General features: G+C 34.6%; 1 protein-coding gene and 1 non-coding gene across 2 annotated transcripts in view; one reads left to right on the top strand and one right to left on the bottom strand.

The window, feature by feature from the left end:
- LOC125682747 (probable ATP-dependent RNA helicase DDX27) overlaps positions 1–12,517 on the top strand; it is a 28,967-nt gene extending 16,450 nt beyond the window's left edge. Inside the window, exons 10-20 of the mRNA XM_048923352.2 lie at positions 524–765; positions 3,196–3,332; positions 3,604–3,702; positions 3,853–3,935; positions 4,114–4,208; positions 5,249–5,455; positions 5,864–5,943; positions 6,072–6,189; positions 10,152–10,248; positions 11,766–11,852; positions 12,446–12,517. Of these exons, the coding sequence (XP_048779309.2) occupies positions 524–765; positions 3,196–3,332; positions 3,604–3,702; positions 3,853–3,935; positions 4,114–4,208; positions 5,249–5,455; positions 5,864–5,943; positions 6,072–6,189; positions 10,152–10,248; positions 11,766–11,852; positions 12,446–12,452 (1,252 nt within the window). The 3' untranslated portion in view covers positions 12,453–12,517. The remainder of the gene's footprint in view (positions 1–523; positions 766–3,195; positions 3,333–3,603; positions 3,703–3,852; positions 3,936–4,113; positions 4,209–5,248; positions 5,456–5,863; positions 5,944–6,071; positions 6,190–10,151; positions 10,249–11,765; positions 11,853–12,445) is intronic.
- Trnal-gag (transfer RNA leucine (anticodon GAG)) lies at positions 7,763–7,835 on the bottom strand. Its single transcript has one exon. It is a non-coding gene; the product is annotated as a tRNA-Leu (tRNA).
- Positions 12,518–15,160: the final 2,643 nt, after the last annotated feature.

The raw sequence follows: 15,160 nt of genomic DNA, 5'->3' as shown, positions 1-15,160 counted from the left end.
CTGCGTGGGTGTGTGTGTTGGTGTAGGTATGCTTGATGCCGAGCTTAAAGACACTCTAGAGACTGTATTTTTTGCTTTATTGATTTGATACTTCTCATATAGCTTTTTCATTAAACGAGATAAAGCTGTATTGATTTTGAAGTCCAAAGGTCAAGGTCACTGAGGAACTTAGTAGAAAAAGCATGTAGACACTCTTGAAGCCTTTTGCTCCATAATCAAGAGAGGAACTATATTGATTTTGGGATCAAAAGGTCTATTAGATCAAACTCACTAGGGAGCTGTTGTACATTTTATTTACTGATGTGCATGACTTGTACATTTTTTTTTACACATTTAATTGATCAATCTAATGCATACCCATTATACATTTAAACAAAATATTGACAAGATGAGTTCTTTTATCAATCAGAAGAATTCATTATCAACCACATTACAATTCTGATCTCGTGTGACATCCCTAAAACGAATACTAAACTTGAAAGAGTATATCAGTACATATTATTACGCAGTCTTCCTTTCACAGAATGTTGGACGAGTACTTTGCGGAGCAGATGAATGAAATCATCCGTCAGTGTGCTAGAACCAGGCAGACCATGTTGTTTTCTGCGACAATGACAGAAGCTGTGCAGGACTTGGCCTCAGTCTCCCTCAAGCAGCCGGTGAAAATTTTTGTCAACCAGAACACAGACGTAGCCCTTGGTCTTCGGCAGGAGTTCATCAGGATACGAGCCAACAGAGAGGGGGAAAGGGAGGCAATCATCGCCTGTACGTTAAGTTTGTAAAGAACTCCATGCTTGACAAAATTCTGTTTTGGTGTGAGCTACGTGTATTTCTATTTTCTTAATTCTAAGTACAGCAGTACAGCAGTTGTATATAGCTTGTAACTTATGGTTAAAAGAATTGAGTTTTGTTTTCTCACCACAAGGTTGGACTGAGTGAGTGATTACGTATTGAGATATTAAGTGATCTTTTGTTTTTCTTTCTATGTGGTTGGATTGAGTGGGTGAATACAGTGGAGCCTCGTTAATCCGGACACTTTGGTTCCCAGCAAAATCGTCCGGATAATTGAAGCGTCCGGATAACTGAATCGCATATTTTCTAGCTTTGCATAAGTAGCCAATATGTGCCTACTCTATTGATGCATAGTGAATTAAACACATTCTATCATTGGATTTAACCACTTGCATTAGTAAATAAATTATGATAATGTTAACATTTACATGTATTTCAAAGCACTAAAATTTAATGTACGTGTTCAGTGTATTTGCCTGTGCTTACATTGTACATACATATGACCCCTAAAAAAAATATACAAAACTGTGTACCGTATGCACTAAAACAAATAATGAAGCACTTTAGGTAACTATAAGTAAATAAATCATTAGTAACTAACATAATCATTTACATTTCAAACATTTCATCACACTTTTACTTCTTAAAGAGGCCGGTAATTTCCATCTGTCACGATTTACAGGTTCGGCGGTCTGTTAAAACAATCTTCATCGTCCAAAGTCGATATAAGAATTTCATGATTATCATGTCAGTCGACAACATTCTTTAACCAAAATTCAATCTGCCAGACTTCTATAATTATCCAAGACAATACCAGGAGAACAAAATCATTTAAGCTCGTAATATCAAGACCTGCTACTGCTTTGATCTAGTCACGCGCACCTATTATTTTCATGATGCGATAATAACGGAACAAAACTCGGGTGAAATTAACATTACAGGTACATACAGAATTTAATTGTCATTTTCCTTAAAATGGTAATTTTCTCACTTCTACGCAGAGTTTAAAATTTCGAAAGCAATAAAACTCTACAACATCGTAACAAGAATCAATCGTACACAGGTACATTCTACATGCGTGCCATTCTAAACGTTAAAACCTTATACTATATATGCATGTGCATGAACATACATGTATACTTCACGCCAATCAACAGAATAAAATCCAGAATCTAGAAGTATAATCTACACTCTTTAGATTTGAATAAGCCGATATGAATTTACGAATCAGTACAACTGATACGTGTAGCAGTTAAAAAAATTATCATTACGGCATGATGTTTAATTTATTAATACTAATAGGGTATTGATCAAAACTATAAAATAATATGCTACAGATTTATTTACAAAATTCAACACTACACGCAATAAAGATCTTATGTGCGAAAATTGGCAATACAATGTCTCGATCGGCACGTGCTATCTAACGGACTTATCATCACACACCACCTAATTGGAGGAAGGTGTTGACAGGGTACAGGTAATCGCTTCAATTAGACAGTTTGGCTTGTTTTCTTTATAATTTACACCTTGCTAAAATTGTCCGACACAGACCTTCCCTAAACAAAATTACCGTCCGGATTAACGGTACAATTTTCAATGCATTATAACGTTTTGTAGTAAAAAGTGACCGTCCGGATCCGGAACGCGAATTTCCGGATTAATGATGCAAAATAATGTATAAAAATTCCATTCCCTAGAAAAATCGTCCGGAAGGTGAAGTGTCCGGATTAATGGCGTCCGGATTACCGAGGCTCCACTGTATATGGGTATTCAATGTTGCTATCAGTGTATGAATCTGCCAAATTGTGAAGGAGAGACACGTCTGCTTTATGATGCTCGTTTTTTCACAATTTCAAGTACAGTAATGTATCCTGGTTACTTTTTGTACAGTTTTATTCAGTTATACTTGAATGAAATGGAAGTGAAGCTGTTTTTCTCATCATTATTGTTTCATGGAGGGATGTGTATGAATATTCATTTAATTTGATATTCTTCATTGTCTCTGACATTCAAATTAAGAATCAGAGCATGTATTTGACTATTCGATTAATTAAGTTTAGCACCATACAATATAAATCTCTTAATATACCACATTAGTGGAATTTTTTTATGAGACACTTTAGCGATTTTTGGATAAGAATGGGTATACATTTTTATATAATTAACAAGAGCTAATTTTAGCAACTGAATAATTCCAAGAGAGATAACTATTGCCTATGATGCAGAATAAATTGTTAGCGATATTCAGTTTAACCTATCTCAACACCCTCACTAATAATACCCAAAACTAAATCCATGTTAAAAATTCTTTGATATGAGTGAGATTCTTCAGATAAAACTCTGATGTGATAGAAGAATGAGAGCAACCATTTTGACACTAATTTTATGATATCTTTGCAGCACTGGTCAGCCGTACCTTCAGAGACCACTGTATTGTGTTCATACAGACAAAGAAACAAGCCCACAGGATGCACATTGTTCTGGGCTTACTAGGCGTCAATGTGGGTGAGCTCCATGGCAACCTGTCACAGGCACAGGTTAGAACGTGTTCATGTTCATAATAGAAAAATCTCCCACTCTCCTTTCTCACTCTCCTCTCTCTCTCTCTCTCTCTCTCTCTCTCTCTCTCTCTCTCTTATCCTCTCTATCTATCTATCTCTCCAATCCTCTCTCTCTCTCTCTCACTCTCATCTCTATCTCTCTGGACTAAATGTCTAATCACTAATCATTTTCTGTAATCTTTGAATAAACTTAAAATGGAGTTCCTCCAACACATCAGAATACATTTATAGCTTGATACTATTTCAGAGGTTGGAGACGTTAAAAAGGTTTAAGGAGTCTGCTGTAGATGTGTTGCTAGCAACAGACTTAGCAGCTAGAGGACTGGACATTGAAGGAGTGAAAACTGTGGGTCTTCCCTTTGTGCTATTTTAATTTTATTTTCTTTGTTTTCCCCTGTTGTACTGTAGTTATATTAATATTTAGAATTAACAAGATGACATTTTAGTGTAGATTTTTACAGGTTTGAATTTGAGATGTACATATGTACTATTCCAGGTGATAAACTTTACCATGCCTAACACCATAAAGCATTACGTGCACAGAGTGGGGCGAACCGCCAGAGCAGGACGCAGGGGGAGGTAATTCAACCAGAGAGACAATTTCAATTTTCAATCATTTTTAGAGGTATTAAAGTTGAATTTATACTTTTGATGAAGTTATCTCCAGATGTATGTATTTTAGAAAATAGTGTCTTCAATTTTGATATTTTATAAAGGTACTTTATCAATATGAGGATTTTTTCCTTCTTTGTCGTAGATCAGTGACATTGGTTGGAGAACAGGAAAGGAAATTACTGAAAGAAGTAGTCAAGAAAGCTAGAACTCCTCTGAAAACCAGAATAGTACCCCAAGGTATGTAGGGGGTCTTTATTTTCTTGCAGAATGCTCTACAGAAAAAAAAGCTCTAATCAAATACAGCTATTGTTTTTCATTGATAATTCAAGTTATTAAAATGGGTATCATGAATACGCATTATTAGTCCCCTACCAGCAGAGCCTAAGAGGACTACTAGTTCGCACTCTGTCTGTCTGTTTGTACCCTAAAACATTAACTTTGGCCATAATGTCTGAACACTTTGAACACTAAGGCTTTCATATTTCACCTATGTATTCCTTGTGACATGCTCTTTCTTTTGGTATCAAAATTGTTGACCTCATGATCTTCACCTTAAGAGTTTGACCTAGTTTTGTAAAACTTTTGAATGCTTTTAAAATGCTTAGGCTTTTATATTTCACATGTGTATTCCTTGTGATACGACTTTTCTTTTGATACCAAAATTACTTTGCTACTATATAGGAGTGGAGCATCAGTGTTTCACATCTTGTTCCACTTTGCCTTAACTAAGGAATCTGAAATTTGATATGTGGTTACCGAATGAGTAGATACAGATCAGGTTTCACTTTTGTTAAGGTTGACTTACATGTATAAATAAGAATATTCACCTGATCATCCAAAAATATCTGATAGATTTTTTTACTCAAGCACTGCACACAAAAAGATCTAATTCAAACATCATGTTGCGATAGAAACACAGTTAGAAATTGTGAATATAGAAGACGCTAGGTACAGTACCGGCCATGTGTATTCCCCTAAAAACACGGGGCCCTGAGGACCAAAAGTCCATGCTTTAGCGTGGGCCTAGAAAAACTTGGCTCCTTTGAAGTTGCAGTTTCTGTGCAAGCCTAGAATCTGAAAGCCCTCCGTGTAACATGGTATGTCCACAGAGTGTCACACGGCGAATCAAATCTTGACTCGGGATCAGTAGGGGACATATGTTGCTATGCAATACTTACAGAATGCTTGTTCCAACATGATACTGCTGCAGATTTCAGAAAATATTTATAGAATTTTTTTTAAAATAGTCTGACTAAACTGGACAATTCTCATTTCAGAGGTGATTTCAAAGTACAGAGATAAAATAAACAAGTTAGAGAAAGACATAGCGGAGATTGAGCAGCAGGAGAAAGAGGAATCTTACTTAAGGGCGACAGAAAACCAGATGAATAAAGCCAAGAATCTGCTGGAGAAGGACAAAAATGGAATGGACGACCAGAAACGAATCTGGTTCCAGTCTCACAAGGAGAGAATGCAAGAAAAGGGTAAAAATATAATTCAAGTAAAAATATAACATGAAGATCAGAGGGAAATTCACGTAAAAATAGAACATGAAGATCAGAGGGAAATTCACGTTAAAATAGAACATGAAGATCAGAGGGAAATTCACGTAAAAATAGAACATGAAGATCAGAGGGAAATTCACATAGAAATATAACAAGCAGAGTAGAGCGAAATTCGTTCATCTTTGTTATAAATATTTTATAAAAAGTGATGCAAATTTAAAATAAGAAAGATTCACAGGATGGAAAGGATGAAGAAAGTATGTTCAGTTCTGTAGTTTTGTACTTGTACCTCCTGTACAATATAGACTTGTACAGATTGTGTGTGATCATGACATTTGTTCTTACTAATTTATCTTTTTCTTTAATTAAGCAATGATACAATTTCAGAGGCATTAAGACTGGGAGAATTTAACAAATTACCAAAACACAGAAAGACAAGTAGTAAAGAGAAGAAAAAAGCAATAACTGTACGTATTGTATTAGTGAACTGAGTTTGCTCCCTTTGAACAGATCTAGTAAACCTTTGAACAAATAAATGAACATGCAAGATAAGCTAGGTATGACGAATGCTGACTGTTAATATAATGATTTGTAGGCAGAGGATAGAGTGAATCACGAAATTCAGAAGTCTCAGGAATATGCCATCCGTAACAGTAAGAAGTCGTTCAAGCAGAAAAAGATTCGAGTATTCAAAGAGGAGGATCTAAGTACCAGTAGGTGTCGCGTTTATTCAGTCTGTCTTGTATTTATACAAATATCTGAACATACAATATAATTTAAATGTTTTAGAAAAAATATGATGTAGATTGGAAGTTGTATGTGAAGAGCAATAAAACCAATGCAATATCTTTTTTCAAGGAATGAGTTATCTATAGATAATATGTATGGGTTCTTTTATAGACACAAAATTATAACTTTAACAGTTCAATGTGAATATTTAGGCTTTGTGTTTATGTAAGCATGTTTCGGAGCAACTTTCAGAACATGCCAAATAAGCATGTCATGCTCTCTGATACAATTTTCCTGGAAATTCTAAAACTGTATCATTCAGTTATTGTACATCCATTCTTACATACAGATTTAATACCAAGTTTAAATCTGACATTAACACCTTGGAATGTTTTCCATATTTAAAAAACACAAATCTAGATATTTAAAAATATATAAGGTGTACAAAACAAAGCATGTAACATTAGTAGTTGAGCTTTTTTACTCTATTACTCATGTTATGAAAATAAGTGCAAATATACCATTAGGTTAAAAAAAATGTGAAATCAGCACCTACATGTAGTTCTACAATAATTCAATATTGATCTATCATCTATCACATGTTTCCTTAACAGTCTTAAAAATATGGGAGGGTGTGTCTTATAATTTGTAACTGACGAAAATCGGAGCTATCGCCACGGAAGTGAATAGTTATATTTATTCTAAAAATATTTGTTGTAAACTAAAGGGGAGGGAGATATGCGATCATGTTGACATACTGTTCACGATCATGTTGACATACTGTTCAAGCACCTGTGTTTACACATTCAACTTTCTTTTTTACATCTGAACTACGATTTTTCAACCATGTGATAGGCCACACAATTGGAAGTAGAATGACATGCGTGATGTTGAAAGTACACACACGGAGTGAGCTTATGATTTCTGGGAAAAATCACATTTGTTGCACAAAAGCAAGTTATGTATACCAGACAAAGTTTTTGTTTGTACAAAAGACAATAAACAACAGCGGATATGATCCCTTTTTTGTCTGAGCCGCTAATATCTACTGGACAGTTTTTCAGATGAGTTTCTAAGATTTACCAGACAAATTGAAAATTTACCGGAGATATCTGGTAGTCTGACGTCTTTCTCCAACTCTGTAGAGCAATTTTCATTGAATTCAATTTTTGGTGACAAAATGACAGCTAATGCCTCTTTTAAAACTGTAATAGATACAACTCATGAAAAATTAACAAAATTCTATTATCAATCTCAGGAACTCCACTTCTGTAGCAATATTTTGGATCAAAATGATTAAAAATTTACAGATCACCTTACATGCAATTTGAGGAAAAGGTGAGCAATCACAACTAACGAAGCTAGTGATCACTCATTACTTGTTAAACAGGCTGGTGTGTAAACCAATAATTTTCAAAGAAAAACGTATATGTCCCCCTCCTCTAAGTTTATTGAGGATGATCAAACACATTTTACTTCTGTCCTGTTTACAATAAATTTCAATTTGAATATGCAAATATCTTTAATAACCTGTAACTGGAAAGGAGAAAATGCAACGGACCAGACTGGGATTCGAACCCAGGCCCCCTGAATCTCCGTTCAGATGCTCTACCAACTGAGCTATCTGGCCACCTGCGATCGAACCAGTCTGACTACTACAAACCATTTATACAATGGTGATTATGCCATGAAAATAAAATTTATCCATGGATTTCAAATTCGCAGAATGTGTAACTATTTAGATGTATGTTTTATGCACAGGAAACGAGATTCATGTTCTTCAAAAAATTGATTGATACTCTAAGATGCATTTTGCTTCCTAATTACGATCGTGTCAGTTAATGATTTGATTGTTGGTCCGTTTGTTTATATATATCTGGCTGTATACCAATAAGGTAATGTCAATAAATAAATGAATTGAATATAGATATAACAGTTCATCACAATATAAATGCTTTTGTACTAATGTAAAGTGTGTATATTATTTTGTACTTTTGTGTATTATACTGTTTAATAATTCATCATGTGAGAAACTGAAGTCTAATTGAGTTTACATAACTAAGTCCGAGCACCATTGATTTTATCACAAAATAAAGTAGGGAATCAAATACAGTGAAACTCTTCACTACTGGTCAGCTGTCGGATGTAAGAAAATGTTCATTATCCTTGCTATTGATTTTCTACTGACTCTCAAGAAAATTCACCCAGACTTTCGATACTTTCAATTTCAGATAGAAAAAAAATTAAACCCCCCCCCAAAAAAAACACCTCAAATTTATTTTACAGCTTAAATTTTTTGTGAGCATTAAAATAAACAAAAACTGCTATTTCATGAATATATATAAATTAATTGTGGATATCAGGAATATCATTCAAAAATTATAGACATACAATAGAGAAAATACCAACACAAAAGTTATTGCCCTTGAAAACATTTTTTGATTTACCCCATAGATAATTCATTGTTGATAGAAAATATGTGTAGTTTTATAATGTATCAAATACTTGTACGTTACTAAAAAGAAATTTATGTGAATAAAATTACTACAAAAGATATATTTCTACATGTATTATGCACAAAGTTTGTTAAGCGGTTACTGTTATTATACTTTGTGAGATTTACCAGTAATTACTACTACTAGATAAGTTTGTTAAGCGGTTACTGTTATAATATTTTGTGAGATTTACCGGTGATTAATACTACTAGATAAGTTTGTTAAGTGGTTACTGTTATAATATTTTGTGAGATTTACCAGTAATTACTACTACTAGATAAGTTTGTTAAGCGGTTACTGTTATAATATTTTGTGAGATTTACCGGTGATTACTACTACTAGATAAGTTTTTGGTTCTGTTAGGGATTGCCTTCACTATAATTATGATATTTTGTTGAGGGTACTGTCAAAGTGGTTATATACACATGTGGGACATTTACACTAATAAGATGGTCACGTAATAAGCGAGTAAATTTCCCCCACACGTATAGTTATAAATATTTGATATAATATATATTATATTCAATTATTGCATATTTTTCCTCTACACGAAATGTTGGACATGGAAAAACACGTACTTAACCCCCAGTGTTGATAACCACTTTTACAGTAATTTAGATTAGATGACTGTTGTTAGATAATTTGTTGAGATTTTTAGCTGTTAATATTACTTGTTGATGTTTTATTGAGACTGTTAGTGATAATGATAGTCACATGATAGAGGTAGTCACATGATAATGATATAGTCATATGAAAATGTTACAGTCACATGATACTGATATAGTCACATGATAGATATAGTCATAATGATAATGTCACATGATAATGATATAGTCACATGATAGATATAGTCACATGATAATAATACAGTCACATGATAATGATATAGTCACATGATAATGATATAGTCACATGATAATGATGCAGTCACATGATGTAGTCACATGATAAAGATAGTCACATGATAATGATATAGTCACATGATAGATATAGTCACAGGATAATGAATCAGTCATGATAGATATAGTCACATGATAATGATATAGTCACATAATAGATATAGTCACATGATAATGATACAGTCACATGACAATGATATAGTCACGTGATAATGGTAGTAACTCAGTATCTTTAAGTATCACTGTATAGGTGTGAGTAAATACACTCTGTGACTATGGACATGCAGCAGTAATGACAGAAATAAGCTTCCTCAGTCACTGGTAACTACCGAGAAACAGTTGTGGAACCTGTTTCTCCCATTATAGTCTCTATATTATTCAGACTGACTGGTCAGGTTGAAATATGAAAAATGAGAAAGCACATTGTCCAAAACGCCAAAGTAATGTAAAAAATGTAACAGTAATGAGAAATAATACCATATCAATCTACTACAGATTTATAGGGAGGAAAGTGCTGAGGAAAATTAATGTTATATTTGTGTCTCTTATTAGATAAACTGCAGAATAAGGGAGGCAAAAAGAGGAAGTCTGCTTTTGATCAAGAACTGACAAATACCGGAAAGAATGCCATTAAAAAGTTCAGATCTGGGTAAGATGCACTTTTAGTTTTAGAATGAATTGTGTCAGCTACTGGTGTTCATTGTTGACTTGCTTATGGCTGATGTAATTATGAAAGGGATGTTGATTTAACTGTTATGAACATATTTGGGGTGGTTTTTGTTTATGCATGAATATTTGTTGACTCTCCAGAAATACAAATATTGATCACTTCCAAATAGGGTACTTAATTGCTGGTCTCTTATGTATCATAAATATTGTATAGTATATTTATTTTGCTGAATTGTGTTGGTAATAAATATAAATGAATTACATAATGTAGTGAATGCTGACTAGGAATATAATGAATGATTAATTGGAACTGGATCAACTGTACTTTTAAAGCTTATACCAGGGTCATAAAAGATGATGAGACGAAAACTCATATCTGTGACTCTGCAGTTTTTGTTAGTTCACCTGAGCTGAAAGTTGAAGGAAGCGTCTAATCAAATATTGTCTGCCCATCCATCAACACAGCTGATAACTTTTCACATCTTTGACAGGACCACTCGAGTGATCTCAACCAAACTACATAAAGCATTTGTGGATTAGGGATTTGTTTATAACAGAAGTGCAGATAAAGAATGGATTTGAATTTTCTTATCAAGATCTTAAAAAACTATAATTATCAGAATGATGTACGCAAAAATCCTCATGAAGTGAAGATTTTCAAATTTGTTGGAACCATGCCCCTGAGGCCAGCATATATAAGAAATAGCTCCTTAAGAACAACAAGGCAATAATTTGTCAAAATGCAGGTTGTATTATGAAAATATCCTAGTATTTCAAACCATTGTCCAAGCTACATTGTACTAATTAGTCTGATATCATGGAATCATGTAAATTTGAAAGGGGGGGGGGGGGGTATTATCAAGATTTTACAGTTTATTTTTGATGGAATGTGATTTCACGGATATAGTTCCTGTACATTGAAATATCATATAAATTTTGTATTTTGTTATGGTTTGAAATTTGTGGGATTGGGGTACGCACGAAATCCGTGAAATTGAGAAATTTGATGATTCCAGAATTAAATCCTTAAAAAAACATTTTTCACGAAGAACAAGGTCCAATTAAAGGCTATAGCATAGCTGCACAGATTTACATAAAGCAAACGCAAAGGTGAAATTAGACACACTAATCAGCAGGTACTCAGCCCTCAGTACCCAGTACTGAGCGACAGGTCACATGATAAATCAAGTGAGAGTATAGTGAGTCATGGGCTTTTGTCGATTTTATTTCTGGGAAAAAGCATCAATCACCAATACAAGAATATGATGCCATGTATTATGAAATCTCTCTCTCTCTCTCTCTCTCTCTCTCTCTCTCTCTCTCTCTCTCTCTCTCATTAGCATCCATGCCTTGAAATATACAGATGCAACTAAGGGTGTCATCTATTATGGAAAAGAAAGAAACAAAATTGGTGATACCAACTACTTGTATCGTTCATCTTAATACTATTGATATAATAAAGGAATGTGATAATAACGGAATATTTACAATTTTTAGACCATCTTTCAAAGAAAAGAAGGAACTTGGATTATTAGGAAAGAAGAGAGGCAAAAAATCCACAGGACCCAAAACAGGAAAAAAGAGGTTAGTTTTGAACTCGCACAAATATTGTAACATTTACCGATTATGTCTCTGAAACCTTTATGTATCAATAAATGTGAATCACTATACACATGCAAACCTTTATGTATCAATAAATGTGAATCACTATACACATGCAAACCTTTATGTATTAATAAATGTGAATCACTATACACATGCAAACCTTTATGTATTAATAAATGTGAATCACTATACACATGCAAACCTTTATGTATCAATAGATGTGAATCACTATACACAAACCTTTATGTATCAATAAATGTGAATCACTATACACAAACCTTTATGTATCAATAAATGTGAATCACTATACACAATGAAGACATTGTAGTTGGAGGCGTTAATCACAGTTTACCCCGCTAGTGCACAGTTTAAGATGTAAATATATGTACGTGGACATGTTAAGAAATTACATGTAGGTTTTGCATACATGTAGTACACATAATTTCAAGTTGTATATACAAAATTTCCTAAGTTACAAAGTGTCTGTTACTGATGCAAGAATTTGAAAAAGAATATTTCTTGAATATATATCATTTCTGTTCAAATTTTTGATATCTTTTTTGTTTTTGCAGGAGGTGACATGATGAAAGAAGTGATTGATTGTTACAGATGGTTGTTTAATACACTACAGATAGTTAACATGGGCTTGTTTTACTTTTCTTTCTTTTGTATGGTATAATTTCTTCAAGATTTTGCCCCTATTTAATATTCAATGCTCGGCTGCTTTTAGCTTCCAAAAATATGACTGTCATCAACAAAAAAAACAACAAGGAATATATGTTGGATTTATGCTCCCCTCCCCCTCCCCCAGTGGTACAAAATTGAAAAGGGTTATACAGATCCATCATTTGATTGAAAGTAGTGCAAATACAAGTCCAGAGTGCCTTGACCTTTGACCATGTGATGTCAAAATCAGTAGGGGTCATCTATTCCCTAGGATGTACCCGTGTACCAAGGATGGTGTCAATCTTAAAACATAGGAGACAGAATGTTGCTGTGTCCAGTGTGACCCATGACTGTGATCTCAAAATCAATAGAGGTCATCTACTCCTTAGGACGTACCAGTGTACCAAGTTTGGTCTCAATTAAGTAAATGATTCTTAAGATATCGGAGACAATATATTACGTTGTCCAGTTTGACCCTTGACCATGTGAACCCAAAATTGATATAAGTCATCTACTCCTTAGGATATACCAGTGTACCAAGTTTGATGTCTGTTAAGCAAGGGGTTCTCAAGATAGTGAGTGTACAGTATTTTCCTATGTCCAGAGTTGTTTGACCATGTGACCTCAAATTCAATAGGGGCCATCTACTGCTTAAAATGTACCAATTGAAGACAGGGTTCTAAAGATTTTGAGCAGACAGTATCTTCCTATGTCCAGAGTGGATTGACCTTTTGACCTGAAAATCAATAGGGGTTATCTTCTACTCATAACCAACCCACATATGAAATATTACAATATTTTTAAAAGTGATTTTCAAGATATTGAGCAGACGTGATCTACCGATTGAACATCGGGAGCAAAGCAATATGCCCCTCATCTTTGAGGGGGTGGGGGGGCATGAAAATAAACCACGCCTTACAAGCAAATGCCTATAATACGTATTTTTTTCTAAAGAACCACAAGGCTACAATTTTTCAACATAGGTTTAAGTTACTATGCAAACGTCCTCATGTAGTGTAGGTTAAATTTTGTTTACACAATAGCCTCTGGGACAAAAGAGGTCAAAGTTTTACATAAGAATTCTTTGAAAATCTTTTCTTGAACCACAAATGTACTGTAAGTCAAATTAATATGCAAACATCCTCATGCAGATTAGATTGTAGGGCCCTGGTGCAGTGTAATATTTCATATGTGGGTTGGTTATGAGTAGAAGATGACCCCTATTGATTTTCAGGTCAAAAGGTCAATCCACTCTGGACATAGGAAGTGTGACTTTATGGCTTATATAGTAAGTCTTGGAAACCAAACAATTCCGTACTTAATGTGAAGAGCTGGTAGGCCTTTAGTAGGACTGTGAATCTTGTAGACCCTGGTTTGGTAGGCCTTCAGTAGAATTGTGAATCTTGTAGACCCTGGTTTGGTAGGCCTTCAGTAGAATTGTGAATCTGGTAACTGCTGGTTTGGTAGGCCTTCAGTAGAATTGTGAATCTGGTAACCGCTGGTTTGGCAAGTTGAAACCATACTTCTAAGCTGAGGAACCAGTCTGTAGAGCCCTAAGAAAGATTTACTTTTAGGCTGAGGAACCAATCTTTAGAGGAACCAGTCTTTAGAGCCCTAACAATGACAGACTTCTAGGCTGAGGAACCAGTCTTTAGAGGAACCAGTCTTTAGAGCCCTAACAATGACAGACTTCTAGGCTGAGGAACCAGTCTTTAGAGGAACCAGACTTTAGAGCCCTAACAATGACAGAATTATAGGCTGAGGAACCAGTCTTTAGAGCCCTAACAATGACAGACCTCTAGGCTGAGGAACCAGTCTTTAGAGCCCTAACAATGACAGACCTCTAGGCTGAGGAACCAGTCTTTAGAGCCCTAACAATGACAGACCTCTAGGCTGAGGAACCAGTCTTTAGAGGAACCAGACTTTAGATCCCTAACAATGACAGACCTCTAGGCTGAGGAACCAGTCTTTAGAGCCCTAACAATGACAGATTTCTAGGCTGAGGAACTAGTCTTTAGAGGAACCAGTCTTTAAAGCCCTAACAATGACAGACTTTTAGGCTGAGGAACCAGTCTTTAGAGGAACCAGACTTTAGAGCCCTAACAATGACAGACTTCTAGGCTGAGGAACCAGTCTTTAGAGCCCTAACAATGACAGACTTCTAGGCTTAGGAACCAGTCTTTAGAGCCGTAACAGTGAGTCGCTTGACAAATAAGCGTGTTGTTGTAATCTCTCAAAATTGATTGGCTTAAGTTTTGTTTACACAGGAAGACATTTATTTCTCAATAATGAAATTGTGATATGAACAAATATATTTTGTCATGACCTTGATATTGATTTGAGGACCACAGTTTGAAGGTCAGAAGAAACTGTCTAGATGAGATTTCAACTGCCTCTAATATAAAGTCAGGACCTGTATAAAAAAAATTCCAAGATAACTATATGCACCAGTTACTATGGATTTAGTTGATACATGTACCAATGTTCATACAAAGAGAGGTGTGGCAATTATCAAGGTATTTTCGATAAGGTCGGCTGTACTTCACCTGTATTTTCTGGAAGATGAGATATAAATCTGGGACTCGATTGAACCATAAACCAAAATCTAAATTTAAAAATAT

This window comes from Ostrea edulis, chromosome 1 (assembly GCF_947568905.1).
Source record: "Ostrea edulis chromosome 1, xbOstEdul1.1, whole genome shotgun sequence".
NCBI classification, from domain to species: Eukaryota; Metazoa; Mollusca; class Bivalvia; order Ostreida; family Ostreidae; genus Ostrea; species Ostrea edulis.
This window is presented reverse-complemented; position numbering and strand designations above follow the sequence as displayed.